This window comes from Nipponia nippon, unplaced genomic scaffold (genome assembly GCF_047370975.1).
Source record: "Nipponia nippon isolate SJK-2023a ecotype South Korea unplaced genomic scaffold, ASM4737097v1 scaffold_1, whole genome shotgun sequence".
Taxonomy (NCBI): domain Eukaryota; kingdom Metazoa; phylum Chordata; class Aves; order Pelecaniformes; family Threskiornithidae; genus Nipponia; species Nipponia nippon.
This window is the reverse complement of record NW_028262290.1, coordinates 34501826-34517647: the sequence shown is the minus strand read 5'-3', so window position 1 is coordinate 34517647 and position 15822 is coordinate 34501826. Positions and strand designations below refer to the sequence as shown.

At 35.5% G+C, this 15822-nt stretch overlaps 1 protein-coding gene across 7 annotated transcripts in view; it reads left to right on the top strand.

Moving 5' to 3' along the window:
* Positions 1-15822, top strand: part of CRISPLD1 (cysteine rich secretory protein LCCL domain containing 1) — a 42936-nt gene that overhangs the window by 13405 nt on the left and 13709 nt on the right. For 5 of the 7 annotated variants that reach the window (XM_087751262.1, XM_087751257.1, XM_087751279.1 and 2 more), the window contains 8 exons: positions 9935-10053; positions 10178-10310; positions 11786-11901; positions 12517-12617; positions 13740-13919; positions 14012-14072; positions 14198-14264; positions 14930-15060. In XM_087751262.1, the coding sequence (XP_087607388.1) occupies positions 9935-10053; positions 10178-10310; positions 11786-11901; positions 12517-12617; positions 13740-13919; positions 14012-14072; positions 14198-14264; positions 14930-15060 (908 nt within the window). Of the gene's footprint in view, positions 1-9934; positions 10054-10177; positions 10311-11785; positions 11902-12516; positions 12618-13739; positions 13920-14011; positions 14073-14197; positions 14265-14929; positions 15061-15822 lie in introns of those variants that run through there. The other 2 variants (XM_087751289.1, XM_087751297.1) reach the window with 2 other exon arrangements.

Genomic DNA, 15822 nt, shown 5'->3' with positions numbered 1-15822 from the left:
TCAATTAAAGGTGGGTAGCTAAAATTATCTCCTTCTATAGATGCTTATTTGTCTATGTAACTGCAAAGGTAATTTAGATAATTAGCTCAGATGTAGGTATCTGCTTTGAGGCTGTTTAAATTCAGGGGAGGTTAGTCCCACCCCATGTGATTAGTTTGGCTGTTGATGAATTGTAATTTAAGCTGCGGTATGCTCACTGAAACATCAGCTCCTCTATAAGCAGAACATTGGTTGCAGCCTACACGGTACTTGGACCCCATGTTGACAGAGGTTAAATACCACAATTTGTAGTCCAGTCCGTAAAGTTAAACTGGTGTTGGTTGTGGTTTATTTTAATGTGATATGTTGTAAACCAGCAGCATTCAGAAGATCCATATTGCATGCAAAATCCCTGCTGCAAAACTTGTAACCTTCTGGGGTAGAAGAAGAGCCGGCAGCTGGAGTCGGTAACTGCTGCTACCATTCAGTTTAATCTGCCACCTGAGTTCTAGCCTCAGCTAGTCTAGCATATGTGGAACATTTGTGAAACACTGATAGTGCCATTTCTGTGTGAATGTCTTTGATGGTCCACTAGGTTTTAACGAAATACTGGTGAAGGCAATGCCTGTGTTGGCAAGTGTTGTGGTGTAATAGGAGCAGATTTGTAGAGCAAAAGAATTGGTGCTGAGGACCTGAAAATCAGGCTGCCTGCATTTCAGGATTTTTTTTATTTTGAACTAGGTCTAATCTGTGTGGACATGAACCCATGAACAACCACAAAGTGTTAGATGCACTCCTGGAGCACAACTCCTGGCATTTTATCTGGAAAGGATCCAGTTTGTACTCCAAGAGCACTCTGTGATGCACAGTAAGCGGGACTGATCAGGACTTTAATTTCAAAAGCACATTCCTGATCTAAATTAAAAAAAAAACAAAAAACAACCAACAAACCTAATCCAATTTGAGTTCAGTCATGGTGCTATTGCAACCCAGTCTAAAAGATCAGCGTTGCTTCCTGACTGCTGGCTTCATGAAAGGGAATGTTTGAGATAGTAGATCTGTGAGAACTTGAAGAAGTGCAGCAGAAATAGCATAAATAATCACGATACTCGGATGATATGCAAGTTGTTTTCCAAAGCTGAAACAGGAAGACACTAGATAAAGTATACAAGCCTACTGAGACTGTAAGGCTGAAGCATGTAGAGCTAAATCTTTTCTTCTCTTACTGTGAAATAGATGCTTGCAGGGGCTGGAAGTTTAAGCAACACTCCTGCTATACATAGTGGCTCAAATATAAGTTTGAAATAGCAGTTTTACTGTGTGGCTATACTGTTTTGGATAGCAGAAGCATTTAAGCTTTAGACCATGCCATCTTGTCAGTGGTAGACTCTTCAGAGTAGATAATGAAATTTAAGCCTAGAGCAGCACTGAGTCTTGAATGAAGGATTTTTGTGTGTGGATGAATTATACCATGGGAGGAACACGCCTCACAGCAATGGTACCTAAAATGTTAATGTAGACCATTTCTGTCACACAGGAGGATAAAAGAGTAAAAGGGAAGTGGTTATGCTGGTAACTTTGTACAGAGAAAGATATGTCTGCTTGAATGGCTAAGAAGCTGGTTTTCAGCATCTGGATCTTCTGTTCTGAATGTGCATGTTTCATCAGAAGAAAAGATTGTTATCATAGAGAGGGTATTACTTGAGAACTTAGTCATGTCTGCATGACCTAGGTGTTTTACAAAGAGTACATTTGGCAAGCTTAAAAGCTAAGAGAATATCTTCAGTAAATATTGGATAACACTTGCTTGAGGAGGTCCGCCTTGCAGGATGTTGATCTTAAGTATCAGCAAACTCAATATTACCTATGCCTGTTTTGTTGTTTTTTGGTCCTCTCCTTCTGAATTTGGAAATTTTTATGTCAAAAATAGAAGAACAATGAGCATCTCTAAAATTACGATCAGCATCACTACCCTACCACTCAGCAATCTCTGCCAGATATTTAAGTTTTTCATTTTGTTCAACAAAGCACAAACATGCTCTTGTGAATGCCACAAAAAAAAAATCCCAAAAAACAAAAGCCAAAACAACCAACCAACCAAAAAGGCATTAGAATAATAAAAACATGATTTGTTTCTATAGAGGAAGGTCTCGATTAATGAATCTGTCCAGCACTTGGAACTAGTCCAGTAGGCAATAATGGAGGAGGGAGGAACATCATCCTTCATCTTCATAAGAACCTAGATGTCTAAAGTCACTTGTTGCTGCAGTCTTCAGGAGTATGTGTGCACTCAACACTCCAGCCGTCAGCTATCAGCATAACAGTACCCAAAACCCTTTGGCAGTTAGGACCATTTAATGTACCAGGTGTCTAAATTAGTTGTGAATCAAGAAATGTATACCTGTATGCTTGCAGAGCAAACATAGACTTGTGGTGATAACCATCATCTGTAGCTGAATTAAAATAGTATTTTTTAAATTACATAGTCCATCCTTAAAGCAGATGTGAACAAAAATCTAAGAAAAATTTCAAAGAGATGAAACATCAGACACAGACTGGAATACAAGAGATTAATATCTTTCTAGTTGAAGCCAGGTCCATAAACCTGTAAAACTGGTACATTACTTGTAAAAGCCATGTACGTGACTTGTAAAAGTTGATAAAGTCAAAGTCTGCAGGACTGCAGTTGTAGAGAAGTCAATTTGTTGGATACAAATAGTTATCTGTGAAAGCTGAAATTAGGAAGGATTCAATGCCTAAGTATAATATAGAAAAGAAGTAAGATAATGGGATCAAGTTTTCCCAGACTGAAATTTCACATTTCAAAGTGTGATCATTCATTATTTCCTGGAGTTTTGGTGCACAATTATTTAAGTATGCAGAAAGTTAGAAAAGACTGAACCAAAGGCCATCTTGAAAATTTTACTCTGGGAAAATGTAGTTTATGAGCCAGAAGGCTGTATTTGTCATGATAACCCTGTATTCAATAGTATCAGGGAAAAAACTATGGCACTGAAGAGATTGTGGAGCACAAAATGGTACCATTTTCTTAGACTTGAGTATGTATTGATTTGCACTTGTCTTGTCCTCTTATGTCTAAAGCAGAGAAGTGCATTTCTCAGGCTGGGTGCAGGCGTGAACTTGATCTACGTGACAGGGAGGGAAAGAGAGGTGCATAACTTGGTAGCTACGGCCACTTTGACATTGTGACTACTGATGGACGAGAGGGCAAAAAGCCTCTAGTTTCTCCCAATCTCTGCAGCAGCACTGCATCTTCCCATTGGTAGGTAACATCTTTTGGTCTTTATAATTAGCATCACTGAGTGATCTTCTCTTGGAAGTAAAAAATGGAAGAAATATTTGGAAAGTAGAAGGACATTTTTCAATTCAAGACACACTGGCAACTCCTTTTACATTTATTGCTAGTCTAACAGAGTTCTGTGAAACAAAAGGAATAGCTTCAAGTAGGTTTGTGTTCCTGAGCAGTTAGCGATATGTTTGGTGTCTACCTGTCTTTCTATTTCAATGTAGAAAGCCAACCCTGATGATGATCCCTTATCCAAAACGTAGACCACATGTAGTTTTCCGACAATGTGAGCAATACTTTTTCTTGATAAACAGGTTGAATCATCTTGCGTGTAATAACAAACAATTGCTGGTCAAAAAGCTTGTCAGACCTGGGAATCAGCTTCCTAGTTGCACTTCCATCTTCTTGTGCTCCCATCAGTACCCTGTATTTACCAAAGAAATCTGATAGTGCAAATTCATTGAAACCTGGTCGTGGGAGCATGAATAAGGGAGCTAGCGGATGAGGAATCAGGTGCCACACACACGCACATTTCAAAAGACCATGGTCACCCTTTTTATGAAACAACTTCTGTTTTTTTAAGTAATTGTGTTTGAAGGGTTTATTCATCCTTCGTCAAGCAAAAGGATCCTTGCCTATAGCTATGCAGAGATTTCTTTTAAACTTTTTCTGTACCAGTTGTTTCAAAGAGTTGTTTTAGAAGTGTCCTTAGTTTAAATCTGTAAAATACCAGCTGCTGCTGAATGTTGTGGAAGAACTTTCTGAATTAAGTTTAAAGCATCAGAACTATGTCAGCTCAGTTTATATTTCAGAAGCCAGATTTTAATATCACTAATGACAGTGTGGTTAAAGCATGAGAAATGCATACTTCTGGTAGGATGTAAAATACCTATGTTGCTGTGGCTCTTCATGTTCTTCCATTTTCATTCTGGCTTTTTTGAAAATGCCAAGCTCCTTGGCATTGTAAAGATGCACTAATTAGTTCGATATTTATTTGAAGTTCTTCGTTGTGTAACTTGCTCTGAATGGACCTTTCTATGTGTTTTTGGAAACCTTTCATTATATATTTGCTTTCCTGCCTTTATCTTTTTTCTTCACTGCTTTAGGGAGGAAGGGAACACTAGGAGAACAACAGCCTTTTGAATTTTATGAAACGAAACATGAAAACATATGCATATATCTTTCTTTGTATATGGAGGTGCTTTCATTGTTTGAAGCTAAAAGCTTGCCATCATGTAAGTGAAACAAGGGAATGCTATTAAGAGCACAAGAATAAAACTCCTATTCCAGTAAGGAGATAGGTTTTATGTACTTATATAGTTTATTTTACATGTTTGTTTCATTTAGTCTGCTATGTGAGCAAACACAGAACAAATATGATAGAATGCATTATATTTAGAGCTAATCTGGCTGGATTGGTATGAAAATACTTTAAAATTAAGAGTCTTCTAGTCCTTAGAATTAACATGCTCAGTTTTTCTTCATGTAACTTCAGTCAGAGTAATTAATTTAGGAAGGAAATTTGGATCCCCTATTTTAAATACTGGAAGAGAAGGACAAAACTGAAGGTGGCATCACTGATGCAAAACAACTTCTTCCTGTTCTTGATCCAATCTCTGAAGCCATGATTAGCCATGTTGGCAAAACAGTAGAAAACCTTTTGAATTGTTTAAGTTCCAACTACGTGTAACTGTAGAAATCACCTTTAAAAATACCTTTAAGCTAATTTACTCTGTATCAGCTGTGATATGGAATTCCAGTCTGTCAGATTTCTTTTACAAGTTTTTACTTTGTTTTGAGAAATTCCATACCTGTTCATAATGTTATTAACACCTGTGTAAAATTTTTGCATCACTGGAGTAGTCAGATATAAATTTAAGATAAAATCTTCTCAAGAATTGTATCAGAAATTAGGATATCAGTTTCCCCTTTTTTTATTAAAAATCATTAGAGTGATCCTGGAGATTGAGAAAAACTTTTTCATTTCTACACTGTGATTTGGAGTTGTGTTGTAGTGCTTCTGTCTTGGAAGGGGTTGGAGACCCAAGTAACGGATTTCTAATCCCTTCTACCTTTTTTTACTGACTTTAGGAGGTTATTGGTGTTTTATCCCCTTTTTAATTTTCTTTTGAAAGTCTCTGGCAATCAAGAAAGTCAGTTGGATCTCTAGGAAATTCTTTGGAACGGGGACATTGGGTCATTTCTTCCAGAATATTTCATAGGTTTGCTGTAATTAAGGAGAGGTTTTATTTTAATTCTAACTTCTGTTACAGACATTTCGGGAAGCAGTGGTTTTGATGAGAAAATGAGACAGTTGGATGATGAATACTGCAATTAAAGAGATTGTTTCCTATATGTGATTTACACTTCACAGTTTTTTTACATCTGAATATGTAATGGCTTTGAGATTTACCGCATCACACCCCAAAACAATACTTAAATAATTAAAATGAAGAATAAATTAACCTATATCTTGGTAATCTACTTCATGTACCTCCATTCTGTGGACTGCAGTTTGGCACCGAGATACCTGAAGTAGCTTTGAAATAACTGGCTCCATTAACAACAATAGTCATTGTATATTTGAGCACATTTGAACTCAAACATAGTCTTGATGAAGAAGAAACAATGTTAAGTTGTACTGTAGGTTGATATTTCTTCATGACCTCCTTCTCATCCAAAAAAAACCCTGACTCAAACTAAACATTGGCTGGCAAGATAATAGGCCGCGTTTTCTGACAATAAACTCTGCTAGCTATGTGTGCACGATACCCATGCCAGGTAGTTTTTGTATATGGCTTTAGAAATAAGGGATTTAGGTGTTAAAGGCTGAGAAACAAATGAATGAGTCCTTTCTTCTGTGGCACACACAGAGAATTTCCTGAACAGCTGACTGTTCTGGAGTGACTTTATTGTATGGTACATGCATCGCGGAGAAAAACAAGACATGTGGCGTCATTTGCTGCAAACCCAAAATATATATGCAGGTTTTTTGACATCTGATTCATTACAGATATCTTATAAGATTTTGAAGTTGGGATTATCTGTTGATTGATCAGCCTACTGTGCATTTGGGTTAGGCAATGAATTCAATCCTTACACAGCAGCAACTATTTACTGTTAGATTTCTGATTATTTTTATCATAAAACTTTTTATTCACTACTTTTAATCAACATTTTAGTGATTAAGCTTAAATCAAAATTGAGTGTATGAAATGTATGCTGTGAAATTTTATGGTGTATTTTTGATAAAAAGATACCTGTCTTTTTATGCTTGTATTTAAATTCTGGTTTATGAGACAGTTCCCATGAGACAGTATCACAGACATTTTACAAAGGTACTGAAATAAGAATTACTCAGGTTTTAAAAATCATATTCTTTATCCAGTGTTATAAAGATTAGATTGCTAAAGCTGTTTTTAGAGAACAGCTGATAACTGAATAAATGATGCAAAGATATTTTTATATAAAAATTTACCATGCTAATTAAAACAATGCATCTCATTAGGCTAAATAATGACTTTCTTAGTACGTTTTAAAGATTTCTTATTTCTTTGACACACTAATAAACAACAATTGTCTAGTTTGTTAATGCTAGTTAGAATACTTTTTAATTTTTGATTACAGAAAGGAAAATTGAAAAATTTCAATTGAAACAAAGTTTGTTTTTAATCTTCTAATTATTTGTTTTCAATGAAAACTGCCAAAAATTGTGATTAGCTCAGTTCTCACGCCTCTGTTACTTTATTCCCTTCCATCCCTCTCACGTATGTCATGAACTGATGACTCTGTGGAGTTTCTGTCATTAGACCTGCCATTATGATTGACATGGAAGGGCAGTGACCAAGGAATGCTGATGTTATCACTGTCTTAGAGGACTCCAGAGAAGAAACATAAATGAAGCTGCTTCAAGGAGAGTGCACTATGATGAGGCTCACTTCAGCATAAACAGTAGTAAATAAAACCCCTGGAAGGTACCAGTGGGACAGATTTAAGCTCTAACATGAAAAGAAATAAGGCGATTACCTCATCATGAGCCTTAAGCTATGACCTCTTGCCCTTCATTAATTGTGCCGATTCCTCTCTGAGATAATCTCGCACACATAAACCAATTCTTGGGGAGAGTGGAGATGGCTCTCTAGCTCATATACCAACCTTTTCTGGAGTCAGTAATGACTGTGCAATGAGCGAAATATCCAAGCACCCCAAGCTCCTCATTACTGATGTTGTCTCCTGTGCTGTGCTTCCTGCAAAGACCTTCGCTGCATCCCACGTGCTCAGCCATGAAGATTATTTCTCGGCTGCAGCTAAGGTTGTGGCTTAGAAGTGTGCCTGTCTCTGGCTAGGCAAGCAGGGAGGAGTGAAGACAATATTTTATACTTGGATGAAGGCAGAGAAACAGTTAAAGGTGGAACTTTTTTGAAGACAGTATCCAATCTCAACAGTACCTTGGTGTGTGTATGTTCATCTGTCAGGAGGATTAGCAATGAATTTAACTTTTTCATCAAAAGGCTATTCTTGCAGAAGTCTGGATGGCTCTGTCATGCAGAGCTATCATCAGTCTCTAAAAGAAATTTTTGTTAAAGATAACTACTTCACAAGCTTGAGGAAATGATTCAAGCAGCTACTATTGACTACCTAGCTCTGATCTTCCAAAAAAATCACTATTTCAGTTCAAATAGCTGCATAAAATATTTTGAAACTTGCATGGAGGAAGAAAACCCACAACAACAGTACAATTCCTTTAATCGTGACTGCTGTTTTCAGAGTTCAAAATGTAGAGGGATGCTTTACAAGACTATATATTGTGGAATTTGTTTTAAAATGTTATAGTCTCGTGATTCCGTTGTAGAATGATGAAGCAATTGTACCACAATTTCTAAGAAAAAAATAGGTATGTGGAAGAAGTGTGTTAATCTTTGTTTTTTACAATGGGTACAATAGGAAGAACTATTTATGACGGTGTGACAAGGAAAGGGAAGAGGAAAAGATTTGTACAAACTATCATATAAAACTTTCTTATTTAAGAGTAGAATATTTTCTTATGAAGATTAAAGAATTTTATGGCTTATGACATTGAAATATAGGCCCAGTAGGGTGAATAGAAAATTCCTACTGTTTCCTAAAGTCAGTGGGTTTTGTATCCATATGTGGGTTAAAAGCTTTATTCTGTCATTATTATACCGTTAGAGTAATTCTGTCAAAATAAATGTTGCATTTTGGGAGTTAAAATGTACCCTGTGCATTTCTTATTTGCTGATAATATTAATAATAACAGACAAAATGGAATTCAATGCATTAGAGACTTCTGAATAAGAGAACTAAGAACAGATATTCTAGGATTAAACTGGGTGATATTAAAGTCTTTACATAATCATGGTCTTGCATAACCAAGGAGATATTTGTTTTTAATGAGTAATATGATTAATAAGGTGAAAACTCAATGTCAAAATCAATAGAAAAATACATTCTAGCACATGGAATTTGTCTGTTATATTTCTGTTTTCTTTGGCTGTGTTAAGGAGTTTTTTACCTTTAATTTGTGCCAAAAATTTGTAGACATGATCTCCAGTGTCTGCATGGGAATTTGCATTTGGAAATACTGAATTACTGTCATTTAGATAACACAGTCTCACTCTAAGAAACTTAGTTTGAACTTACGATGAAATAATTGAGCTTCTATCAAGAAATGTGTTTCCTTCCTGGAAATATTCAGTTTCCGAACCTGAGCATTGGTATCAGAGAGTCAGATATCTGGAAACTACTACTGCAACTATCAGGAGATTTTAAAAGTCAAGCAACAGTATGGATACTTTATACAAGAAGGACCACTTTGAGCAAACCCCAGCTTACTGCAGTAAAAACTATGTATACAGAGTATGGTGTAATTTCTTTCAAGAAGAGTAGGTTTTAGTATGCTTGTGAAAGAAAGAAACTTGCGTTTGCCTTTCAGCTGCAAGCCTATTCTTCCATGTCCCTTAAAGAATAAAAAGTAACCATAAACAATTGTGATAAACAATAATTTATAATCTTTTTCTTTAATTTGTCCTAAGCATGCCTCTTACCAATGTGAATGCTTCCTTTTTTGCCAGCCTAGCCATAAAACCCATGAATGACAACCTTACTCTAGTTTTCATATTTTGTGTTTGCACTGTGTATTATTTCAACAAAAGCTGATTATAGAAAAGGGAGAGAAAAGCTCTTTCATTTCAAATAAACTATTGGTTTAGATGAAATAAAGCCTTATGTTGAAAGTGTGTTGGATAATACCCTTTTGGCTAAGAAAAGTGCCTATTACTAAATAGAAATCTCACAAGACAGAAAATGCACTTAATTTAGCTTGGAAAGTTGAACTAAGCCTTTCAGTTTCATATTTGTCTTTTAGTCACTGCAGCATGGCTGCACATGCTTTTAAAGAGAATGCTGTGCAGGGATTAAAACTTTTTTTTCTCTTGGTGAAAACTTCTTTTTTTCCTTACGTAACACAAATGGGGCATACAATTGTCAAGTCCCGCTTTTTTCTTCAGTTGTCTGCCCTGGTAACAGAAGCTTTAAAAATGGACAATCCTCTTTTTTTTCTTTTTTAAATAAGAGATACCAACCAAGTATTTTGAAGAAGATGTCCCTTTCTTTTCTTTCAAATTTCAGACGTGGGACACAGAACTGGAGAGATCTGCAGAGTCGTGGGCTGAAACCTGTCTATGGGAGCATGGGCCTGCAAGCCTTCTTCCATCAATTGGGCAGAATTTGGGGGCACACTGGGGAAGGTAGTTTAAGATACTGTTTTATACTGTATGTTTGTTTTATTAAGTCTAACAAAATTTGTTTAAAGTAGAATGATAGAAGCCACAACTTTTGAATGATCTAATAGACTGCTACTGGCTTTCATAGGTACAGACCTCCAACATTTCATGTCCAAGCATGGTATGATGAAGTGAGAGATTTCACATATCCCTATCCTCATGAATGCAACCCATATTGTCCTTACAAATGCTCTGGTCCTGTTTGTACACATTACACACAGGTATGTAGGTGGGTTTGTTTTTTGTTGGCTGTGGAAAAGAGTGGTCAAGATCTCCAGTTACTTTGTTGTATGACATGTAGAATTTATTAATCTTGCAGTATATACCATAGCCCTAAAGCACAAAAGGGGCTTGTTGTTATTAGACTCCATAGTTACAAGCATAGGGTATTGGTGACATAGAGTAGGGCTGTCATACAAATCACTTCCTTAACAGGATTAAGGAAAAAGCTCACAAAACCCAGTACTGAGTGTTACTGCTCAGTGCACTTTGTGTAATGCAGTCTCTGTGCTGGTATGCTGGTAGTCCTTTCTGTAATATGCTGAAGAAAAAGCACATTTAAAAAAAAAAAGTTTTTCTTAGGTGAATTCCTCAGATCAAACAACAGTTTTTAACATGTTGCTTTAACTTCAGCAAGATTTTGAAATTGCATAAGAACTAGTTTATTTGGTACTTCTGAAATCTGTATATTTAGCCTGAATTTTTCCAGCAGGGAACATATTTCAGTGAATGGGAAATACTTGATCCTCAGATTATACTAAAATCCACATATAATATTCAATATAATATTAGAAAACTTAAAAATTATTACTTTTTAAACATTTCTTTTGCTTGTTTACTAGCACAATTTTAAGACAGAATTACCTCCATATTCTTATTTACTATTTCTGTAAAAATACCTGTAATGACACTTATCCATTACATGCGAGATCTACAATACCTATATTTAGTTCTTTGTGGTACTAATTCTTCACAGTACCTATTTCTTTCAACTCTAAAATCCTTTTGAACTACACAGTTGGCTTATCTTGAATTAATACAAGTTTAGCACCTGTCATATTTGTCTAATTTGAACGTTCCAGCCTTTGTCATTCATATTAGTTTGAGATCTGCAATGAAAATGGTTTCAACAGATGAATAAAGGAGCACAGCCACTTTAGATTGCAATGACGTGAAAGCATATTCATTTAAAATCCATGACTTGAGTCTTTTCGGTGTATGAGTTTTTTTATGAATAGTTTTATTGTTTATGTTACCTTCTTTAGTTGCTGACAAATATGTATTCTCTCAGTCTAACCAATCTAAACCCCTCTGGGTCCTTAGGTTGTGCTGAGAACTCCAGGGCACAGGAACCTAACTTCTAACTCATGATTATCTATTAATTGTAATTCCAAGATTCAGTTCTTCAGATCATGTTTTGTAAATATTTTGCTACACTTACAAATACATGTGTAGACCATTTATATAAAATGAAAGCCACATCTTTTGTATCAAGCTAGAGCTTTTCTTTCTAATAAGGATATAACCGAATGGCCTTTTGACAGTTGTAATTAGGTCACTTCAACCCATTTATAACAGAGGGGAATATAACATTACTTTTGTGATTTGAGTTTTATACATTGAAGTTCAGAGACAGTTTTGATTTTATGTTAATCAACTTTGGTTTTCACATGCCTTTCTCTTTCCTTTTCCATAGGTTGTTTGGGCTACAAGTAGCAGAATCGGTTGTGCAATTAATTTGTGTCATAATATGAACATCTGGGGACAGATTTGGCCAAAAGCAGTCTATCTTGTATGCAATTATTCTCCTAAGTAAGTAGGCTGAAATCCAATAATATCTTGAGTGTGCAAGATACTTTATAATAATCCAGGCAATAATCTGAAAGGAAATCAGTCTGGGTTTTCTATTTTTTGTACTATTACAAAGTAGAGTATTGTTCCCAAGGCAGTCTTAGGTTTGCACAAATACTCTTGTGATTTTCTAGAGCTTCAGTTTTCTGGTCTGTGTTTTAGCATACAACATCAGAGATCTTTGTTGTAGTGTGATATTTGTCTGAAAAATTAGTGTATCTCCCCATTGTGACTTTAAGGAATGTGTAACATGAAGCCAATGGTTAAGATCAAATTCTATAGAATATTCCATTTAGGAGTGTGGAGCCTGTTCTCATGTAATTGAGGAATTTAGTCTAGTGGTGCTATGCCAATCTAAAAAGATCTTACAGCAGCTTATGGCAGTACTTCAGTTTTTTCTTCATGAACTTTTCAATTACTTCCTGTGCATTGGGTATATCAAAACAATGTTATAGTCTAAGTGTTTGCTGTTTTTCATCATTTATTTGTCCATATATTAAATGCTGTTTAATGTTAAAATGTTCATTCATTAAGGCATGTTTTACTAGGGTGTTTTTTTTTTTTGTTTGTTTAAAGGGGTAACTGGTGGGGTCATGCTCCTTATAAACCTGGCCGCCCTTGTTCCGCATGTCCCCCTAGTTTTGGAGGAGGTTGCAGAGAAAATCTTTGTTATAGAGGTGTGTACTATTTCAACAGTATAAGTGGACAGAGAAATGTAACTTTTCTTTTGCTTTCTTTCCTCATTATGCTTTAACATAGTGGAATAGAATATATTATGCATGTGCCCAAAGACCTGGTAGGGGCCTACTGTACTATGGTGAATGAGGTCACGTACTTATGATACATGAGGCCGAGCCTCACCAGAGGGAGTGGAGTGTACTGAACTCCTGATTAAGTGCTGATTGAGGGCTTTTAGTACATAAAGATGTAGACTGTCGCTGTGTGCTATTTGTATGCCTTCTTGTAATTATAGTGGAAGTCTATGCAGTGATTTGTTTATAGGGAAACATGTTCTCTCAGTGACATAGCCATGTGCATTGCCATAAGAAAAATCAAGAACAAAATGAAGACGTTAGTAATTAAACAAAATGTCAGCTAGGGTGATTATTAACTTCTTAGAATTTTCATAATCCTGTTCATATTTTATAGCATTGAAACACAGCCTATTATGCAGCTGCTATTTCTTTTTGGTTTACTCTGTGTACAAGTAATTGTTTTTGTTAGTAACTTTTGAAAGTTATTCATCTATTCATATTGACCATAAATGTTTCACCAGTGTGCCCAAATACCTTCCTTATGGTTCTTGCTTAAATAAGAAATATATATTCAGTGATGAGTATTTCAAAATTATTTTCATTATGTGTGAATAGAAGGGCCTCATTTTCAGGTGTATGTTTTTATGAAATTGTCGTCTTTAATTACAAGTTATCTATGAACTTGCTAAAACCTCTCCCATGTGCAAGAGAAATATTACCTTTGTTCTATTGGTTTTTGGATGGCATAAACAAGATACTAAAACAGGAGTGTTAAGAGCACTTTAAAACCTCAGTTGTGCTGCCTGCCTGTGCTAGAAAAATTCTACCTTTTGTCAGCATCAGAAAGATACTTGAGATGTATTATTAAGCTTGAGGTCTTCAGCTTATGAAACAGTGGAAAGTTTTCCTTGCTTTCTTGCTTGTATTCATCCACCATTTTGTGAGAACAAAGCCAGGTTACCAAAACATGGTAAGGGATTTACATTCCACAAACACTGAACTTTTTTGCCTGAGAGATTATTTTTTGCCCGTTTTCTGAAACAGAGGACTCAGAAAGGCCTTATTCTCCCCATGAACCAGAAGAGGAAACCAATGAAATTGAACGGCAGCGATCCAAAGCCCAAGATGCAGCAGCGCAAAGCCGGCCAAGAACTCATTCACCTTCAGGCTCCACAGGCAGTGATGACAGTGAGAAAAATGAAGTAATAAGCACACAGCAAATGTGTAAGGAATTTACCTGATTTGCAAGTGGTCAACAAATTTTAATTCTGTAGTATCAAATTCATTGCAGTGAAATTGCTTTTTGCTTGTTTTAGCTCAGATTGTTTCATGTGAAGTAAGGCTAAGAGATCAGTGCAAAGGAACAACTTGCAATAGGTATGGTAAATTTTACAGTTGTCATTCTGAGATTATTATAAAAAGCTATATTTGTATGTGAGCTGGAACATTTTCCCTTTTTGTAATCCCAGGATTTAAGACCAAGTTGTATTTTATTTCCTTAGATATGAATGTCCTGCTGGCTGTTTGGATAGCAAAGCCAAAGTTATTGGAAGTGTACATTATGAAATGGTAAACGTTTTTAAATTAGATTTTGTATCAGTAGATTGTTTAATGAAATGTCTTTTCTGTTGGAATACTAGTTAAAATCATATTAAGAATGGATTTTGAAGAAATCAATATTCACCAAAAATAAAAGCCTACACCAAATGTTTAAGATAGCATCAGACGATCTAAGTTTGCATCTGCTGTTCTGCCTGTACTGTCTGAATGTACTTCATACTTCTTATACATGCACAGAAGTAGAATTTTTGTGTCCACATATTTGGGTGTAAATAAATTTGGGTGAAAAAAAGTGAAGGTGCGACTTAAGGAGAAATACAGCAATTTGTGGGTATATTCATATAAATTGTTTCAGTAAGGCAGGCCTACTTGTGTAAACTTAATGTTAGCTGAAAATATATATTTTACTCTGTAGAACTGAAAAACAGTATAGGAAATAACAGCTACTGTGAACAAGTACACTGTAAGTAAGTATAGTTTATCTCTGAGTAAGGCAAAGCGGTGTTTTCTTCATTTGAAATAATACCTACATAGACCACATCAAACTTAATAGACTATCTATGAAGTTTTTAATGACACATTCTAATTAAAACCTGATTTTTTCACAAATAAATTACAAAGTGAAATAGTGGCTTTGTCTGACATGGAACTGATTTTCCTTCTCTGTTTTTCAGCAATCCAGTATTTGTAAAGCTGCCATACATTATGGCATCCTAGACAATGAAGGTGGTTGGGTTGATGTCACTAGGCAAGGAAGGAAAAATTACTTTATCAAGTCTTACAGAAATGGCATTCAGTCAATTGGGTAAGCTTTCTTAAAATTAAAATGTATAGGAAGTTTTTCACCTGTTTCTTTTTATTTCATACAAAATGTATCATAGTAATAACATTTTGTTCATACTTTTTATCATAAAGAATATGAAAATGCTATAAAAAGGCATGTGGATATCCAGGTATTGTACCCATTCTGAAACTTGAGACATTGTCTAATGATACACAGAAAAGTGATGCAACAATGATGCGAAAGAAGGTGAAATAATTTACAAAATCATTTGGGCAGTAAGTTAGTATTTGTAGTTAAATAATCTCAATATTTGGAGTATTCAGTTAATTCATTTGTAAGTGTATGTATTTATTGTAGAAAACTAATACATATGGGCACTGAACTAGATTGTTTTACATGTTTTGGACAAACCTGGTAGTATTTCTAGGGTGGGCCAATGGACACAGTAATCTATGACAGCTAACAAGGCAATAATCTTTCAAGTTTGTGTTTGGAAGTGACCCTCTTGTACTGTGCACATGAACAATATGAACCAAGTAGAAATTACACCTCTTCCTATATGTTTGATAGCTTCATCACAATTCCACAATTTACATATGATATTTTGTGCCAATATTTTGCACAATTTCTGCATTGGTCAGTGATGGAATAATAGTGTATACTGTGGAAGCGTCATATGGAGGTGTACCACACTGTTCAGGTGCTTGCCCCAAGACTGGTATGTGAAAACAGGTCCAAGTACTTGTTGACATGCTAAAAGAAAACCCAGAAAAGCAGTGCATA